Below are 18895 nucleotides of genomic sequence, written 5' to 3'. Positions count from 1 at the left end.
ATTAAGTATTATTATCAGGATTTCTGATCTGCCGAAAGGAAAACCTTTCCTCCACAGAAGCACAAGAGTGTTTTTTAGTCACCTTTCAGGTTTAGTTTTGTTCTATGAACAGAATCTGTGGAATATTGCCAATAATCACAGAAAATCATTTAGATTCATCCCCCAATTTGCATGTTTACAGCAATGTACTAATAATGGCCATGGATGGGTCAAGCTATTCTAAAGGGTTTTGTATTTTTATTAAAGCATGAATTCATTAGATACAGAATTTTATTTGAGCTGTTTGTGTAAACAATAATTTTGCATTAGGTTTAGCATATGTTGGATTTTGTATGTAAACAAGTTGGGCAATTCAATGCCAATGTCAACCTATCACAAAAAGTAAAGTTTAGTATGGTAAAGTTTTTAACTATACTGATATTTCAGATGTCAATATTTGGTGTAATATCCACGCAAAGTCTCTGTTAAAGTTAATAAAGCATTGATTTAATTATTATTTTCAATAGGTGCAAATTTCAGAATTATCATGTCCATAAGAGAGAAATTTCACATCCAAAACATTGTTTCTTCCTCATAAATGTGCATACAAAATAAAATATTTTAAAAAAATCATCCTTTCTTTATTTGTTTGTTACTATTGCTTCTGGTTTGTGCCTTTTAATTTACAGAATTGTCCCAAAAACGTTTTGTCACATCTGTATAAAGCATACACGTTAACCTCATTTAAATTTTTTATGTCTGAACTCCAGGGGATTAGAAAAATATAAACAGATGGTTTAATTGGTAATAAATGCATTATGTGAGAATTTATATTTCAAGTGCAAAGGCCACATCAATAACATTGGAATTGCTCAGTCCATTACTGTTATCTAAGTGAACATTACTGTAGTTTGTCATGACAGAAATTGGAAAACTACACTTTGCATAGACACAGTTAGTTGTTAAAGGGATAGTTCACCTTAAAATGAAAACTCTGCCATCATTCAATCATCCCCATGCTCATCCAAACCTGCACGAAATTCCCCCCTCTGATGAACAGAAAAGAAGACACTTTGAGAAACCATGGCAAACACACAGCAGATAGTGACCATTGACCTCCATAGTAGGGAACAAATATTTTGGAAGTATTGTGATAAATGATGAAGAAAATATTTTGATTAATGATGGTAAGCACACAGTTGACGTACCCATTGAATTCCATCATATTTTTTATTCCTACTATGGAAGTCAATGGTCACCATCCGCTGCGTTCACCATAATTTCTCAAAACATCCTATCCTGTGTTCATCAGAAAAAAGAAAATTCATACAGGTCCAGAACAACATGAGGATGAGTAAATGACGACAGAATCTACATCCCAAGGTGAACCATCCCTTTAAAAACGTGTAAGACTTGTATACCAAAAATTTACATTTTTATGTTTATTCTTATTGTAATAAGGGAATTCCTAAATGATTGGTGCAGAACATGTACATTGTTTTAACTATTGCTAGCAATTTATAATTGTAACAGAAAAGTGTCAATTCATCTATACGTTGTGTAGTGCCACCTGTCATCTCTGTCATATGCGTGCTGACACTATTCTCTTACACTCACTGTATCATGTGCTGTCATTCGATAGGGATAAGTTTGTGCATTACTTTTCTTGGAAAGTTATATGAACACAGACTTCCTGCCATTCGTTCCCTGCATTTACTCTCTGCCATTCCTCATAGCTCGGACAAAGACACACAATGTCAAACCACTAACAAACTTCCTTACACGTAACTAGAACCTTATGACTCTTGTGGGGTATATGGAGGTAGAAATCAAATAATACATCACTTTTCAAAGTATGTATAGTAAACAAATGTCTTAAGTCATCTGACTTTTTTGTGTCTGAGTAATTGTGTTTGAAATGAGATAGAAAATTAAACTTCTCCATCTGAGCAGCTCATACAAACAAATGTAACGTTAGGATTATTCAAAATACTTAAAACATTTGAAAGTTTACAGAAATGTCACTCTCAGTTTGCTTTTTCTCGCTGTGTGTTATAAAGCTATGCATCGAGTCTGTGTTTAATCATTGTAGCGTGGAATTGCTAGATTGTGGGCACAGTGGGACAATGTTCAGCAGAAATGGTTTTCATATGGACTGCATGCACAAGACAACACTGCCCTCTAGTGGATGTGCTTTCAAATATATTTTCAATCTTTTTCTGTCTGACTATGCTATGAAGCAAGACTTTATACTGCAATGCCCTAATGGTATACTTTTGGACACATTTTGTTGCTATACACTTGACCAACCTGTAACCCTCACCTTTCCACTATTTAGTACTGCTAACAATTTATGATTTTTTTATGTTATAAAATCAGATGATTGCCATTCTGTTACAGCACTGACACAATGAAAACAAAAAAATATCAGTCTTCTGCAGGTTTGCAGGCCAGCACATAGAAATGTTTAACTCCCATGACAACTTCTGTGTCTGATGATGTCACGCCCATTGCACACAACAGTCTTTAGGGAAGAGAGAGAGAGACAGACAGAGAAAGGAAGAGAAAGCGACAGTGAAACACACAGAGATATATGATATAGACTTTACATGAACACCTGTAGAAAACAGTCTAATAATACCTTTGTGTGATGTCCTGTGAAAGCCGTCTGGCCTCTTCTGGATCTTTATTTAAGAGAGCCTGGAAACTGGAAAATGACTCTACCATGCCAATGTAGTGAGATACAGATACGCATTTTCTCACCCAAAAAGTGTCCTGCCTAGAAAACACATTTAGAAAATTTTAAATAAAAACTTGCTCCAATTTCTAAAAAAAAAAAAACCTTTTTAACCAAATGCACTTCTACAACGTCTTTAAGGTTTGTATTTTTTAACAGCTAGCTTTATATATACCAGAATAATCCAAAGGTCCAAATTTCTGTTAATTTGTAAAGAACATAAGCTTTATCTCTACCATTCACAATGTCATTATTTTTCAGATGCAAAACCCTCTAAGTGCATATTTCTTGAATTATTAGATCAGGGGTCCTCCTACTTTTTTATATAGTCTACTCAAAACTTTTTTGTTTTTCTTGTTGATTTTATTTTTTTTGACTTATTGATATGTTTTATTATTGTTTAAAATGTTAACAAACCAAGCCAAGCAAATATAAAAATATGTAATAAATAAATATTACAATTGAGACTATTAATAGAATGTGCTTTGGCGGGCACCTCACAGACTCTGTGCCAGCTACCTGGTGCGGCACCATGTTGAAGACCCCTGTATTAGATTCGGCCAACAAATCAGTAATTCTGAATTACTTAAGGCTGGGATTAAGTGAATTTGACGTTAAAGTGTTTGACAAATGTATAATATGTCCCGAAAGAATTCGGTTAAATGTATAGCGCAAGATTTTCGTTTTCCGGGTGGATCATCTATATTATTGGTCATCCCAGATGTCAATCATTCTGATGATATGTTGCCGTATAACCGTCGTACGTGCTCGTCCCTAGGTTCGCTTTCTGCACATGCGCTGTCGTAGCCATTTTGTTATTTTTGACCTTCATTTGCATAATCATGCTCTGAGTAATAGCACTTAAGTTTTTCTATAGTTATTATTTAATGGTTTTGAATGTATGTGTTATTTGGTATGGGTTTAAATGTGTGTGCCTGTTTACTCTTAGTTTTATGGTAATATGGAATACAGGTGCAACTGGGAAAGGCCTAGTGAGTGGTTTTTTGTTTGAGTTAGGAAACAGGCAACACAAATGTGGGGTCATGTGAAGGTGGTTAAAACAATCTTTTGACCACTTTTCTCACTTACGTAGCATTTAAGTTGTAATATTATTGGAAATGTTAAGCCTGTTCAAGCTTTAAATAAATGGATATATTTTTGCATAAAGAAAGTGTTGGAAGTGCGTACAGAGGGACCACCTGTTCACTCGATCCACGGCCTTAACTTAAAAGTTAAAAACCTTTGGAAGGCCGATACATGCGCACTTTCACGTGTATATGTGTGTTGTGCTACGGTTTCAACCATTCATTGAAGCTCGCGTTCTCACTGTGTTTTTTTTTTAATTGTCTGAGGGTCGCAAGAGAAAAAGTGTCTACGAATTGTATGACAAGAAGAGAAAGGACTATGAAGAAAGAAACAAGACCAGAGTGTTTATGGGAGACTATTTCACACGCTGGCCGCTGGCGTGAGGTAATAGGACAGGTTGGGCTTCCCACACGAAGTTTGTACTGGAAAGGTACATTTTGTCATGCTATTTGGAGAAATCCACTTAAAATCACTGCTAGTAAAAGTTGATGTAAGCTATGATAAGCGATGCTAGCCCTGGCACAAGTCACGAACCGCACAGACACGGTAAACATGCCGACAGCAACTAGGAACTAGGCTCCTGCATGCTCTCTCTCTGTCTCGTGCACACGTTTAACAGGCGTTCCTTCTCGGGAGGAGGTAGAGTGTTGCGCGTGTGCATTTTTTAAAAAATGTGGAGGGGCGGTTCTTTTAAATAATTCGGGAAAATCTTCCGCTATACCTTTAAGATCATTATCTCATTTTTGACGGAGTTGGCATTTAGAGGGTTTTGCATCAGAGCTCCTCAATTAAAACCACTGTTCCTTTCCAGTATCAACAAATGACTACAAATGTTTTCAAAGACTCAGGATCTATAAAAATTGTACCACAAACAAGGGCTTCTTATTGCCAGGTGCCTCAGACTGTATGTGTTTTTACATAGATCAGATTTCTTACCATTCTTTGACTGGATACTGGAGAGAGTTGTAGGTTTGGTTATAAAGGTCAAGAGAACTGGGACCTAGGCAAGGGTTCCGGTACGGGAACAGGGCAGCATAATACTGAGCAGATAATATAAATAAATAATGCATGAAGAGGAATTTATAGTAAACAAAATTGTGAAATAAAAAATAGTGTGTTACATTGGTTAGTTATTATTATTATGTCTGAAATGAATATCAAATTACATGTATAAGTTCAAAAGTTTTCACATTTTTTCTACAACTGCATGCTTTATAATCTGCTGACACACTACTTAACAGTCAAAAGTCAGAAATGTCAGTTTCACATGATTCTCACCTCTTTGCAGATGTTGTTTAAAGCCTCTGAACAGTCTCCATAACTAAGCTCCATGTCCAAAGTATAATTGAGAAGCACGAGGCACCCATGAGGCTTCAGGACTCGGTGAACCTCCTGAAGAAAACGTGAATGGTCAAACCAATGGAACGCAGACATGGTCGCCACAAGATCCACAGAGCCATCTTCAAAAGGCAGCTCCTCCGCTGGACATTCCCTTTGTGTTGCAGAGTAAATAATGAAGTAAAAACCATAGTTAATTCATACCGTTCCTCGTGGTTTAAGAACAACATGCCATGCAGTATTACTGTGAAATCATTCAGATGTTTTGCATTGTGACATTATGTTCAGGACCCCAACTCTTTATAATAATGCACTGAAATAATTCGTATAGTCTCACAAATGCAAATTTGAGACTTCTCAGAAAAAAACAGAATTTTTTTATTTTTCATGTGTCTACATGCATTTTACATGTGCAAAAACACATGATTATATGTGAAACATGTGGTTTTGGAACATAATTGTCCTCTAACATTGTTAAATGTATGTGCAATGGTTTTAATGCTACTGTATGTGGTACAGAAGGAGCCAAATAATTGGCTAACAGAAAGGTAAAAAGTGAGGTGAGTTCATATTTAAAACAAGGAAAGCAAGCTTGCTGGCGTACATGAAGTGCCCTAAATCAGGCGTGCCTACCTGTAAGTGATATTTGGGGAGCTAGCATGCTTTATTGCCATCTCCAATTGAGCAGGACTGATGTCTGTCCCCACCACATGAGCAAAATGCGGTGCCAAGAGCAACGTTCCCTGTCCTGACCCACATCCAACATCCACTGCCAGCTCATAAGGTGGCTCTTTCTGAGAAGATAAAGTTAAAAGATTCCCAAAACGAATGCAGTAGCAAATTGCATTGTAATGATATGTTACAAGCGTAATGTTTTTGTTTTAACTTATTAATTATCCTTGCAAATTTTCTATAATTTCAGGATTTTAATGAAAAATAGAGTGGTCTGAGCTTAAATAAAACAAAACTTCTGCAAAAAACAGGCTGAATAGAAGCGCAAAATCCACATCTTACAGCAGATGGCGCTACACAGCGGGTACTTATCAGATAGACAGTTATCTAAAAAATTCCCTTCAGATACGCATTGATAAAACAGCTTGTGTCTGTAAAACAGATCGGCCGGTTGTGGATCGCGTGTTATGAGTTAGATAGCAAAAACCGGCTGGTGTTAAGGTTTGTCTCGTGACCGTGTTTAACAACGGGTGACCATGTTCCGGTTTAAGGTCCTTTGCAGCGTGAATGACCTATCGCGGCACATTCGTCAATTCTGAATGCAGAAGCCAACATAATACAGACCTCTTGCATGCCTTTGTGTGTGTGTATTTTTGTACATTTTACAATATTTGTGTAATCTGCTCGATCGTTCATTCACATCCTCAGCGGAGGACCTGAAACCGGAAAATGGTCACGAGATAAACAGTTAACGTTAGGTACTGACGGGTCAGTCGGTGCGAATAGGGATTAAAAATATATCACCAAAGGAAGCTATGCTACTTTTAATGTCAAAATCAAACTTACATTGCTCATAAGAAACTGCATTATCTTGCTGATGAGCTCCTCGGAAGGAGATATCCTGTACTTCCAATATGAAGATGCATGTTCTTTACCCTCAAACAAACGAACAGCCATTTGAAAAAGCTGCAAAGATTTTCTATTAAACTATCAGCATGATAACTTGTAGAGAAGGAAAGAAGGGGAGGAGCATCTTGAGCATCGTTTTCAGGCTCTGCCTGTTCCATCACAAGACCTGTGAGACAACTGTAGTGTGCTAATGAGGACTCTGGGCTCACACACAAGAGTTTCCTTTCTCATTCACTCTGGAATAAAAGACTAAACTTCTTTTTAAGGGTAATAAACGCCTCCTGAAAAATTGGGAAAAACCATGTTTTTTTATCGTAAGGGCATGCAGGGAGCATGGCATTTAACATCAAGTTCCCAGTCATATTTAAGCATTGACAATGGATTAAATTTTCCTTACAGTAATATTGGCACAGCCCTCATTGTTTAGTGTCAAAACATGATATCGTTTGCAGAGGTTTTAGAGCTGGACGAGTCTCTTGTTACAAAGTACAGACAAAAATGCTCAACCAATCAGTGTATTGAAACACTATACTCTGACAAGTACATCAAACAAGTTAATACTGGTTATAAAGAACAGGGTTTTACAGTAAAAAATAAAGTGTGCAGATTTTGTGTGAAACCAGTCATTTATTTACCTAAAAACTTGGACTAAACATTCTGTGGGATCCAGGTAATGTTTACTGGTCAATAGTAAATAAAAGTGCTGTGAAGTGTGAAGAGCTTCAATGCATGGATATTTTTAAAGGTGCAGTGTGTAATTTTTAGAAGGATCTCTTGACAGAAATGCAAAATAATATACAAAACTATATTATCATGGGTGTATAAAGACCTTTTATAATGAACCGCTATGTGTTTATTACCTTAGAATGAGAAGTTTTTATCTACATACACAGAGAGTTTGTGGTACATGGAAGCCGCCATTTTGTGCCGCCGTTTTTCTACAGAAGCCCTTAAAGGACAATTTTTTTTTACTAAGTTGTCTCCGACGATGACATGTTTGTCCGGTGGCGGCTACCCTAGCTTCTCTATGTGTTTCAAAAGCGAGGGGTGAGCAGTGGACTGAGGCGTTGGTTGCAAAATTCGCAACCTCACCACTAGATGCCGCTAAAATTTACACACTGCACCTTTAAGAGAACATTTTTAAATTTCTTTTAAGTAATAGTTTATCCTAAAATGAAAACTTCTTCACCCTCGTGTTGTTCTAATCCTGTATGAGTTTCTTTATCCTGTTGAACACAAAAAAAGATATTTTGATAAATGATAGTAAGCACATAGCCGACGGCACTCATCTTCTTTCAAGGTATAAAAACCAAATGGCAGTCAGTGGGTACCGTCAACAGTGTACATCATTTTTTTTAAATATCTTCTTTTGTGTTCATCAACAAAATAAAGAAAATCAAACAGCCTTAGAACAACATAAATTATGACAAAATGTTTATTTTTAGTTGAACTGTCCCTTTAAGCAATGTAATAATGCACTGATTTATACTTTTTTCACTATATTAAATTATTTATAAAAAGTGTACGGATTTAACAACTTCTTTAAAAAAAAAACATGATAAATCTTCTCATAAAAAAATAATTAGCTAAGGACCAAAGGTGACTGGAGTACTGGAGGTCTGAGTAAAGGTGGGTCATGTGTTTTAGTAGTATCACGTGTCAGTGAGGTTTACACGCCAGTACACAGAAGTAGTCCATGCATAACTCAAGCTTGGCCTCTGTTGATGACACATTCATCTCCTTTAGAAAACTGAAACAGAGTAAATAACAAGCAATTACTACAAAGAACATCAAAAGATGTTTTCCACACATAACCACAAGTATATAAGCAATTTGAAATAAGAATTTTTTTTTTTAATGAATAAATTTTTTACTGCACACAAAAAGCATAAAGTGATGTCTCCACAAAATGAAGTCATTACCGTGATGTTGCCGTCTCTAACAGAGCGACTGCAGCACTGGGCTGTGCTCTCAGATAGGCTTGATACATGGAGAATGTCTCAAAAAACCCAACTGTGTCCTTGATAGTCTTTTGTATTTTTACTGGAATTACTTCAATCCTTATGAAGACACAAGTGAGTATTAGATAAAATTGAATATCAGACAAAGTATGGCAAATCAATACAATACCTACTTTAAGTATTTAGAAACACAACCAAATGTGGATGTGATACAGTAGTACAATGCATAATACAAAAAACTAACTTTTTAGTTGCACTTGCACTGTATAAATGCCTCCCAAATGCATACATGTAAATGTAAAGTCTGATTAATTATTTATTTTGAATTACCTCTCTTTATCTGGGAAGGTTATGGCTTCATATAAATCGTGTAGCTTATTGTTGGCCACAGCTACCCTATTGCTTGTGAAGGGTGTCAGTACTTCTTTTACCTAGCAGAATAAATAAAAGGCAGATAAAAGGCAGATACATATACTATGGCAGGTAATCATTGTTGCAGTATTAGATGGCTACAGTTCACCTTCGGTGACATAGATTCTAATTGGTAACCAAGTAAAAATTATGTCAGTAAGTTTAACCTTTGGAATATGAAGACCAAACAGTGTCAATGTAACACAAGTCTTATTAAACCTGCATTACGGCTGGTTTACTATATCAGAAAGGTACAAGTTTCAAAGTGCAATTTATTTATATTGATCCAACTAATTGATTTATGTACATGTGCATATGGTTAAGGCATGAGCTTACATCCTCATATATGTTATTAAGTCGATCACCACAGGAATCATAGTAGAATTTAAAGTTGTCTCCGTAGCCAAAGAGAGCCAAGCAGCCACGAGGCTTCAGGACACGTGTGGCCTCCTTTAAAAAACGCTCGGGGTCAAACCAATGAGCTGCAGATGAAGCCGTCAGCAGGTCTACTGAGCCATCCGGAAATGGCAATTCTTCTGCTGTGCCCACTCTGAATATAAAAAAGAGCATATTGACTGGATGATAATAATCTGTTAGTTAGAGCAAACAGCATAATATTGTTATGCATAAAAGACCTCATGATTCTTTCAAGGTTATGCAAAGTTTTAAAATAAGCAAATATGCTTTCGTATTTCTATCACTATTATAATCACCAAATCCTGCACAGTTTAAGTGTAACATGCTTTACCGACCTGTAGGTAAGGTTAGCAAAGCCCGGCACGGCTCTTGCCTCCTTCAGCTGAGACTCACTGATGTCCATGCCCACCACCTGCTGGAAATGTGGTGCCCACAGACGAGAGTTCTGTCCTGTTCCACATCCCAAATCCACAGCTAGCTCATGGGGTTGTCCTTTCTGCCAAACAGATTTTTAGCATCAACACATTAAGGAAAAACAGCTTATCTTGTTTTGCTTATATATTTGATAGCCTACATATACCAACAGATAAAAAAATAAAAAACTGACTGTCCCTGTTAAAAATCATATAATGGGCCATGGTTGGATCTTCCTTCAGGGCAATGATCCAAAACAAACATCAAAACTTACACAAAAATTAGTCACTGAAAACAACACAAAGCTTCTGCCATGACAATCCCAGTCCCCTGACCTGAACCCTAAAGAAAATGAGTGGGATGAACTGAAGAGAAGAAGCACCAACATGGAGCTGGAATATGAAGGATCTGGAGAGATTCTGTATGAAGGAATGGTCTCTGATCTCTTGTCAGGTGTTCTCCAGTCCAAACTCATCAAGCATTATAGGTAAAGACTCAAAGCTGTTCTCTAGGGAAAAGGAGGTTGCAAAAAGATTTGAATAAAAGGGTATGATTAATTGTGAGCAGTGTGTATTAGAGAAAAATATTTCTCTCATAATGATTATGATAATGATAAAATGATTATTCTCCAATGAAAGGTTGGATTTTTGTAGATTTTTAAAATTAAAAATCAAAAGTATTAACGATGCAGATTTATTTTCACAGCCTTTTTTGGTCTTATTTACAAAGGGTATGAATAATTTTGAGTTCGACTGTAAATGGAAGGGCAGCGCCAGGGCTGTGTTCGCCAAAGGCAGAATGGCAGAGAGATGCAACACAGTTGCGAAATTGCAGGCGCGGCTCTTAATGGCTGTTGTTTCAAATAGCGTAGCCTATCGATTAACCGGTTTCAACAGGCTAATAAAGCTTGGTGGTCGGTCAAGAAAGTTGTTTAGTTTTCGCCATCCCTACTACATAAACAGCCACTTCCTTTGACCTAGATGCCAAATCTGAAGCATTACCATTGTCTCCCTAAAGAAGAATATGAGAGAGAGCATATAGTGTTAAATAATGGACACCTGAAAAAAATCTTTATACAATACAAATACTGTATGAACATGAAGTCATTAAATTGGCATTATTATAAGAACAACATTTGGGTTTCTTACATTTTTACTGTACTTATACAGTACCCACATGAAAAAGTGTGGCAAATACTTTGGTAATGGCCATTGTAAACTATAGTAAAATTCCTAGATACTATAGTGGTTTTGAATCTCACCATAGTAAATAAATTATACTACAATTTACTACAGTACTGGACATATTATTATTTCATGTGGATATGCTTTATCACTGTACCACTGTCCAACCACAATATTCATTTGTAATGGAATAAATACATGTAGGACCAATATCAGTAAGTGTAACAATAATGAACTGTTGTTAGTATTATTATTATGTATCACAATAATATTATCTGTGAGGCATATCAAATACATATCACAACAAAATACACAAATAACTGTCCATAATGTCTCACCTTTCTGTCCAGATATTGAACAATGATCTCCTTTATCTCATCAGGTGGATCAAAACGATACATTTGATAAAGGGAGGCATGCTGTTTCCCTTCAAACAGTCTGTGCGTCATCTTCAATGTGGATCGACCATCGACACACTGCAGAGAAAATGTCTGCTGTTTACCAGGACAGTTAGCCTACTCGATGTTTTTAGAACAGGCGAGACTAACACTATCGATATGTATTATGTGTTAACAGAAGCAGTGTCTGTCGTCATTCGTGGGAGTGAACCATGATAAGAAAATAAAGTTTTCGACTTCATGTGGCGCTGCGATGACGACTAGCGTGTGAAATTAAAGAACCGCGAGAGCAAAACAAGAGCAGGGATCACGAATCACACTCGCGGTCCTTTGAAGTCAAAGAACAATCAATATGGGAAGTCGAAGTTCATATCTGCGAAACGCTTATTTTAAACAGTTATCCGTTTTAAAGAATCACACACAATGATTCACGTCAACATTGGAGTGTTCAGGAAACAAATAACGCGTGTCATAGAACAAGTCGAACAAACAGGTTAGCACCGCCTTAAGAACATAACGCAAGTTCAGCAACGATCACTGGTCAACTACTGATGTGAGAAACGAATCTTTTCGAAACTTCGACTAAATTGACACAACAGCCAGATTGTCTCACTTTTTCGAAGAGGTCAAAACACTGCACGCTGAGGACATCTGCTGTTTTAACACATTTTCTGCAAATGCAATGGAAAATAACACTTTCATTTCAATGTTTGACATGACCTCAGTCAATATTAAAGATACACCGGTTAATTTGGTTGAAATAATCTACGTAGAATGATTCTTAAGCTAAAAACTAAAACATCTAGCTAACAGGTTTTCATCTGCAGACCTTTAATATGTTATTCCTAAAAGCTTTGATTTTGACGTGAAGCTAACTGCACGTTTACAGTTTTTCTTGGTTGCTTACGTTTTTTTATTCGCTTTGGTACTATTTTCACATGTGGTAAAACTTCACAACTGTTAGTACAAAACTCAAAGCAGATCATCAAAAAGTCTGCTTTTTATATGTAATCACATGTTCAATTGACTAAGTACAACACACAAAATTATACATTCATTTTTTTCACCACACCTAATCATTGTGTCATCAAAGAAATACCTTTTATATGAAGTAATTGTCTTTCACAATGCAATGCTCCCCACATTTTTGATATGCTTCTCATCTGATTTGTGTAAATAGATTTGACCAGCACTAAATCCAACCGATCTTAATGGTTAATCACTGAACCATTTGGTAAACATATATTATTTTTTTTAGCAATATACAGTATATGGATTTTGAGGACTACAGAAATAAAATGTGTGTTTGTACGAACCTATAAATTATGTGTAACCACATGATACTCTTTACGTATTGCTAATTGATTTTACATAGTGGTAACCACAATTGGTCATTACAGTAGATATACTGTAAAAGTGGGGGTGTAAACACTGGCAATTTTTTTCAACATGGAGCAGGACAGACAGCAAGGAAAAAGAAGAGCTTGTGGACAAATGATCCGTCAGAGAGGTGGGCATAGGCACCCACAGAGAGGTCAGAGAGATGGACGAAAATCTAAGGCCAAATGCTCAAGACAGGCTTGATCCAAATTACAGTAATGTAATGTATGCACTAAATGTTATGTTCTCATTCAGTTACATTATAGAAAGAATACCTGTTACAATTATATCTGAAAAATAAAAACTACTGTAATTTGCTCAAATGATTGTAGAGGATGTCTTCATTGATCTTTCACTTGATTACACATAGGATGGATATTTTGGAAATTATAGATTATGTAAGTTATGTAAGTGTATTGCCTAATGTGAAACTGTGTCATGTGTATTTTTAGTACTGTAGCATATTAATTTCAGCACTTTTAAGGCTGATTTGAAACATGTATCTTGCATTGTTTGCTCTTGGATGAACTGATTGTTAAAAGTACTAAACTGAAAGAAGATCATACTGTTGTGTTTCGGTGATTAAACCAAATGTTCTCGTTACATATTACAATAATCTTGCATTTGAAACAATGATTATGTGGACTGAAAACATGTGCAACTTACTGAAAGCATTACATCAGGTTTTGAAAGAATGACTAGCTGCGTTACAAGTGTGATCAGTTTGGATTTTTGTACTAAGAGTTTGAAAATGTACACCTTACTTGTGAAAATAGTACCAAAGTGAATAAAAAAAATGTAAGATCAGTTGGATAAAGTGCTGGTCAAATATATTTACGCAAATCAGATGAGAAGCATATCAAAAGTATTGTGAGCATTGCATTGTGAAATACAATTACTTCATATAAAAGGTATTTCTTTGATGACACAATGATAAGGTGTGGTGAAAAAGTAAATGTATGATTTTGTGTGTTGTGCTTGGTCAATTGAACATGTGGTTACATGTGGGGGGCGGACTTTTTGGTGGTCTGCTTTGAGTTTTGTGCTGGCAGTTGTGAGGTTTTGCCACATACTTGTGGAAATAGTACCAAAGCGAATAAAAAACTATAGTGTTTTGCAAATCACTGTGTGTAATGTTTTGCAAATAGTGTGAAGCTGACAATGTGCTTACAGTTGCGAAAATCTATCCTTGTGTTTAGCTCCTTGAGTGTAAGGTTTTGCAAATTGTGGGAAAAAAAATAATTTCAGTGTGTAAGCAATCGTAAAAAACTGTAAAGTTACTGTACAGAGCAGTCTTACTGTAAGTACACCTATCTGTTTTCCTCCCTGAAGGCTCTGACGGCGCATTCATACGGGGCGTCAGTGTTAACGCTTCCCATTCACTTTTAATGGGTGACGTCATGTGTTGCCGAACTGAATTGTGGATCCGTCGGCGCCGCGTCAGTGCCGTTGCTCGCGGCAGAAGTTGAACATTTCTCAACTTTTCAAGCGGCAACGCGTGCGTCAGCCAATCAGATTGCCTTATGCAAATTACCTAGACAGAGCCAGCCAATTACGTTTATGGAAGAACGGAGCATGTGTAGCGGCCACTTTGATTGGCTGTTGGCCACGCTTCAGACAAGCCTTCCGTTAACGCTTACGCCCCGTGTGAATGCGCCGTGAAGATGGAGGCAACAGTGAAGACTTTACTCGTTGCTCAGCCTCCCTCATAGTCATACCATGGACAAGGACATGGTCAGGTAGAGTGGCTTCGAATTTCATCTGAGACTACTTGTCACCTTGCCCTTCGTCTCCCTCCTCCTCTTTCACCACGTCCTCCTTCTCTTCCTCCTCCTTTACCACCTCTTCCTCCTCTTCCTACTCCTTCACCAAGTCCTCTCTGCCTCCTCCTTCACCATGTCCTCTTCCTCCTCCTTCACCACGTCCTCCTACTTTTCCTCCTCTTCTGCCTCCTCCTCTCTCTCTCTCTCTCTCTTCCTCTTTCTCTCCCTCCTCCTTCTCTTCGTACTCCTTCACTCCTCTCCCTCCTCCTTCACCATGTACACTTCCTCCTTCTTCACCACATTCTCCTTCTTTTCCTCCTCCTCTGCCTCCTCCTCTCCCTCCTCCTTTACCACATCTTCCTCCTCCTTCACCACGTCCTCCTCCTTTCCCTCCTCTTCTGCCTCCTCCTCTCTCTCTTTCTTTTTCTCTCCCTCCTCCTTCTCTTTCTACTCATTCACCAAGTCCTCTTCCTCCTCCTTCACCACATCCTCCTTCTTTCCCTCCTCCTCTTCCTCCTCCTCGACCATATTCCTTCATTTCCTTAATTTCTCTATGGATCCATTGTTCCAAAGCTCAGTGAACTGATGTAGGGATTTGTGTGTAGAGTTTTGAAGTAACAGTTCACCAAATCTGACTCATGTGTTAAAGTAGGGGAGTAGTGTTTATAGTTCAGCAAAATGATTGTAATTCTTGAAAAATGGCATTATGGTTTTGAAATTTGAGTTCAAAAGCCTGGTTATAGTGTTTTACCAATCAAGAACAACTGTAATATATTCTACACACTGTCAGTATGCTAATGAATATTTGAAAAAAAAACAGACTTCAACTTCTTAATAGCAGATGTTTGTGAACTACAAACGGTTCACAACAATAGTAAGCACTTCTGCTTTTTATTTCCTCATATCCCCGAAAGAGATTGCATTACTGTATTCTTTTTCATATAAAAAAGACACGATGCTTTTAATCTTATTTCTGATTACAATGTTGAGAGAAGGATGTCATAGCACTGAGGGTGAGTATTATAAAACTTAAACCTACAAAATATATTTTCAAAATTTTAATCTTCAGGACTGATGTCTGTCCCAACCACATGAGCAAAATGCGGTGCCAAGAGCAACGTTCCCTGTCCTGACCCACATCCAACATCCACTGCCAGCTCATAAGGTGGCTCTTTCTGAGAAGATAAAATTAAAAGATTCCCAAAACAAATGCATTAATGCAGCAAATTGCATTGTAATGATATGTTACAAGTGTAATGTTTTTGTTTTAACTTATTAATTATCCTTGCAAATTTTCTATAATTTCAGGATTTTAATGAAAAATAGAGTGGTCTGAGCTTAAATAAAACAAAACTTTTGCAAAAAACAGGCTGAATAAAAGCGCAAAATCCACATCTTACAGCAGATGGCGCTACACAGCGGGTACTTATCAGATAGACAGTTATCTAAAAATTCCCTTCAGATACGCATTGATATAACAGCTTGTGTCTGTAAAACAGATCGGCCGGCTGTGGATCGCGTGTTATGAGTTAGATAGCAAAAACCGGCTGGTGTTAAGGTTTGTCTCGTGACCGTGTTTAACAACGGGTGACCATGTTCCGGTGTTGTGTCGAACTCAGTTCCCCCTATGTTTCCCTTTAGTGTAGTGCTTTTATAGCGTTTTCATCACGTTACATTTAGAAACATTAAAGATTTGAATTGGTTATACTAAAAAGGCATAATATCATGTATTTTATAATACAATTTATTAAATATTTCATACATTTGACAGTTTTCTATTAGGGTATTTCTTTTAAAATATAGCCTGTCTTTTCTTTTTTTTCCCTTTACTGGATGTTTTAAAAATGTAATGTTTGCATACATAATTAAATAAATATTATACATATAATATGATTCATACTGTAAAAATAATTGACTTACCATTAAGAACAATACAGAAACATTACAGAAATGCACACATATAGACCCCTTGCACGTGACGTCACGCTCTACTCGCGCGAATTATGGACGCCATGATGGACGGCGGAAGTGCTATGTTGTAGACGGACGGCAAGCCGAACAAGTACGTGTTTGTGCTCGTTAGGGTCATTAAATGGTTATTTCGTGTTGCTATGATGCACCTACCATTACAGAAAAGTGGCATAAATACATTATTTTTACATGAACGTTATTGTTTAATGCTGCAGTGACACCATAAATTTCATAGCTGCCAACTCTTACGCATTCACCGTGAGACCCACGCAATTGACCCCATTCTCACGATGTAAGTAGCTAAACCAGTGCTCGCAGTACTGACACTTTTATATTTTAGCGTACCTTCACTGTCTTTTGCGTGCCACCTTCTCATGTTGCTGGTGCTTTGCTGCAAAGAGTCAAAGAGCATTTCACTTTATGTGGCGCTGCGCAGGAAGTTCGGCAGCGAGGACATCAGAGTACCGCGAGAGCAAGTCGAAATGTTACAAAAGGGTCCGCCTTTACCTTTGCTCTCGCGTTACTCTGATGTCATACGCCGATCAGTCAGCTCCGCACCAGTCGAACACACAAAGCGTCAAGGTCTGGATGAAAAACAGAGACCTGCCCGGATTCCACGCACGCAGCAGATACCCTCAGAAAACAGCTATTTTAATCAACCATCACTCGCGTGTGCATGTTTGCAAGCAGTACAAGCCTGCGTGATGTTTGCGGTGACAGGTTTTAATAAAAGAGAAAAAAGTCAATTGATATTTGACATCTATAAACAATAATATATATATACGAAATATAATTATATGGTCTTCACATACACATTATCTGTTGCTTTAGTTTAATATTAAACTACTCATTTGGTTTATTTGATTGTGACAGTCCCTCTATCACCAATCACAAATCATCACTTTACGCTTCTCTTTCTCAGTGGATAAACTGAATCAAAGCTGCTGTTATCTGCAGTTATACATTTTACAGAGACCAGTAGCCTATTCATTAGATTTTAACTGAACTTTTTAGGCACTTTTATCAGAAGGAAAGCATAATAGAAGTGTATAAAATAATAGTAAAGACTCTAATCTCAGGCATTTAAACTCGGTAAAAGCTTTTATTTCAATTTCATTTCTAAAATAAAAAATCTCACTCCAAGCTGAACTCAGAAGTTGGCAGCTCTGCAGACTTTTAAAAGCCTTAAGATCAGCACCAGTGTATGGGGATATCCCGTTTACCACATAGTGGTACAAATCATGCGGGGTGAAGTCGGGCAGACTCGGCGTTTAATGAGGTCCGTGAAAATTGAAGGAGGAAGAAGGTAAGGGTCGGTATCCAGTCCCGCTATCTCTAACTTCTCTAAATAGCGCTTCTTGTGAGGACCTACCAAATGCCCTACCTCGACCGATAACGGCACAACACCTTCCTTAATATAAGAAGCCATGTATTTTAGTGTAATATATATTTAAACTGTTTAAAACTAATCAAAAATCCAGCGCGTCTATTACTAATCAACCTAGTGTGTCAGTGATTTTGCCGTCCAGCATGGCGTCGTCACGTGGTCTAGGTCACGTGTTTGCAAAGGGTCTATACATCTCAGTTCTCGCGTGAATGACCTATCGCGGCACATTCGTCAATTCTGAATGCAGAAGCCAACATAATACAGACCTCTTGCATGCCTTTGTGTGTGTGTATTTTTGTACATTTTACAATATTTGTGTAATCTGCTCGATCGTTCATTCACATCCTCAGCGGAGGACCTGAAACCGGAAAATGGTCACGAGATAAACAGTTAACGTTAGGTACTGACTGGTCAGTCGGTGCGAATAGGGATTAAAAATATATCACCAAAGGAAGCTATGCTACTTAATGTCAAAATCAAACTTACATTGCTCATAAGAAACTGCATTATCTTGCTGATGAGCTCCTCGGAAGGAGATATCCTGTACTTCCAATATGAAGATGCATGTTCTTTACCCTCAAACAAACGAACAGCCATTTGAAAAAGCTGCAAAGATTTTCTATTAAACTATCAGCATGATAACTTGTAGAGAAGGAAAGAAGGGGAGGAGCATCTTGAGCATCGTTTTCAGGCTCTGCCTGTTCCATCACAAGACCTGTGAGACAACTGTAGTGTGCTAATGAGGACTCTGGGCTCACACACAAGAGTTTCCTTTCTCATTCACTCTGGAATAAAAGACTAAACTTCTTTTTAAGAATAAACGTCTCCTGAAAATGGGGGAAAAAAAGAGTTACCCGGATACCACCCTTATGAAAATTAACCATTGAT

General features: G+C 37.4%; 2 protein-coding genes across 2 annotated transcripts; both read right to left on the bottom strand.

Moving 5' to 3' along the window:
• Positions 1 to 1381: 1381 nt before the first annotated feature.
• Positions 1382 to 7077, bottom strand: LOC129452463 (putative methyltransferase DDB_G0268948). The gene is made up of 6 exons (XM_073855195.1): positions 6659 to 7077; positions 5774 to 5934; positions 5081 to 5294; positions 4739 to 4842; positions 2621 to 2758; positions 1382 to 2503 (listed from the first exon to the last, which is right to left on the bottom strand). The coding sequence occupies exons 1-6, from the start codon at positions 6767 to 6769 to the stop codon at positions 2407 to 2409; spliced, it is 825 nt and encodes a 274-aa protein (XP_073711296.1). The 5' UTR covers positions 6770 to 7077; the 3' UTR covers positions 1382 to 2406.
• Positions 7078 to 7899: 822 nt separating this feature from the next.
• LOC129452464 (putative methyltransferase DDB_G0268948) lies at positions 7900 to 18875 on the bottom strand. The gene is made up of 7 exons (XM_073855193.1): positions 18494 to 18875; positions 11447 to 11584; positions 9846 to 10006; positions 9430 to 9643; positions 9013 to 9113; positions 8644 to 8781; positions 7900 to 8471 (listed from the first exon to the last, which is right to left on the bottom strand). Exons 1-7 carry the CDS (start codon positions 18602 to 18604, stop codon positions 8381 to 8383), a joined length of 954 nt encoding a protein of 317 aa, XP_073711294.1. The 5' UTR covers positions 18605 to 18875; the 3' UTR covers positions 7900 to 8380.
• Between the last annotated feature and the right edge of the window lie 20 nt (positions 18876 to 18895).

Source organism: Misgurnus anguillicaudatus, chromosome 17 (assembly GCF_027580225.2).
Source record: "Misgurnus anguillicaudatus chromosome 17, ASM2758022v2, whole genome shotgun sequence".
Lineage (NCBI taxonomy): Eukaryota > Metazoa > Chordata > Actinopteri > Cypriniformes > Cobitidae > Misgurnus > Misgurnus anguillicaudatus.
Note: the sequence above shows the minus strand (reverse complement) of the source record. Positions and strands in the feature narration are given on the sequence as shown.

What these genes read in the sequence shown, in the direction of transcription:
- LOC129452464 (XM_073855193.1), bottom strand. Translation starts at nt 18,604, where the DNA reads ATGGCTGTTCGTTTGTTTGAGGGTAAAGAACATGCATCTTCATATTGG. An exon ending in TTCAATATCTGGACAGAAAG is followed by an intron (nt 10,007 to 11,446) that starts GTGAGACATTAT and finishes TCTGTTTGGCAG; the next exon opens with AAAGGACAACCCCATGAGCT. An exon ending in TTAGAGACGGCAACATCACG is followed by an intron (nt 8,472 to 8,643) that starts GTAATGACTTCA and finishes ACTCTGTTTCAG; the next exon opens with TTTTCTAAAGGAGATGAATG.
- LOC129452463 (XM_073855195.1), bottom strand. Translation starts at nt 6,769, where the DNA reads ATGGCTGTTCGTTTGTTTGAGGGTAAAGAACATGCATCTTCATATTGG. An exon ending in TGCAGTTTCTTATGAGCAAT is followed by an intron (nt 5,935 to 6,658) that starts GTAAGTTTGATT and finishes TTATCTTCTCAG; the next exon opens with AAAGAGCCACCTTATGAGCT. An exon ending in TCCCCAAATATCACTTACAG is followed by an intron (nt 5,295 to 5,773) that starts GTAGGCACGCCT and finishes TGCAACACAAAG; the next exon opens with GGAATGTCCAGCGGAGGAGC.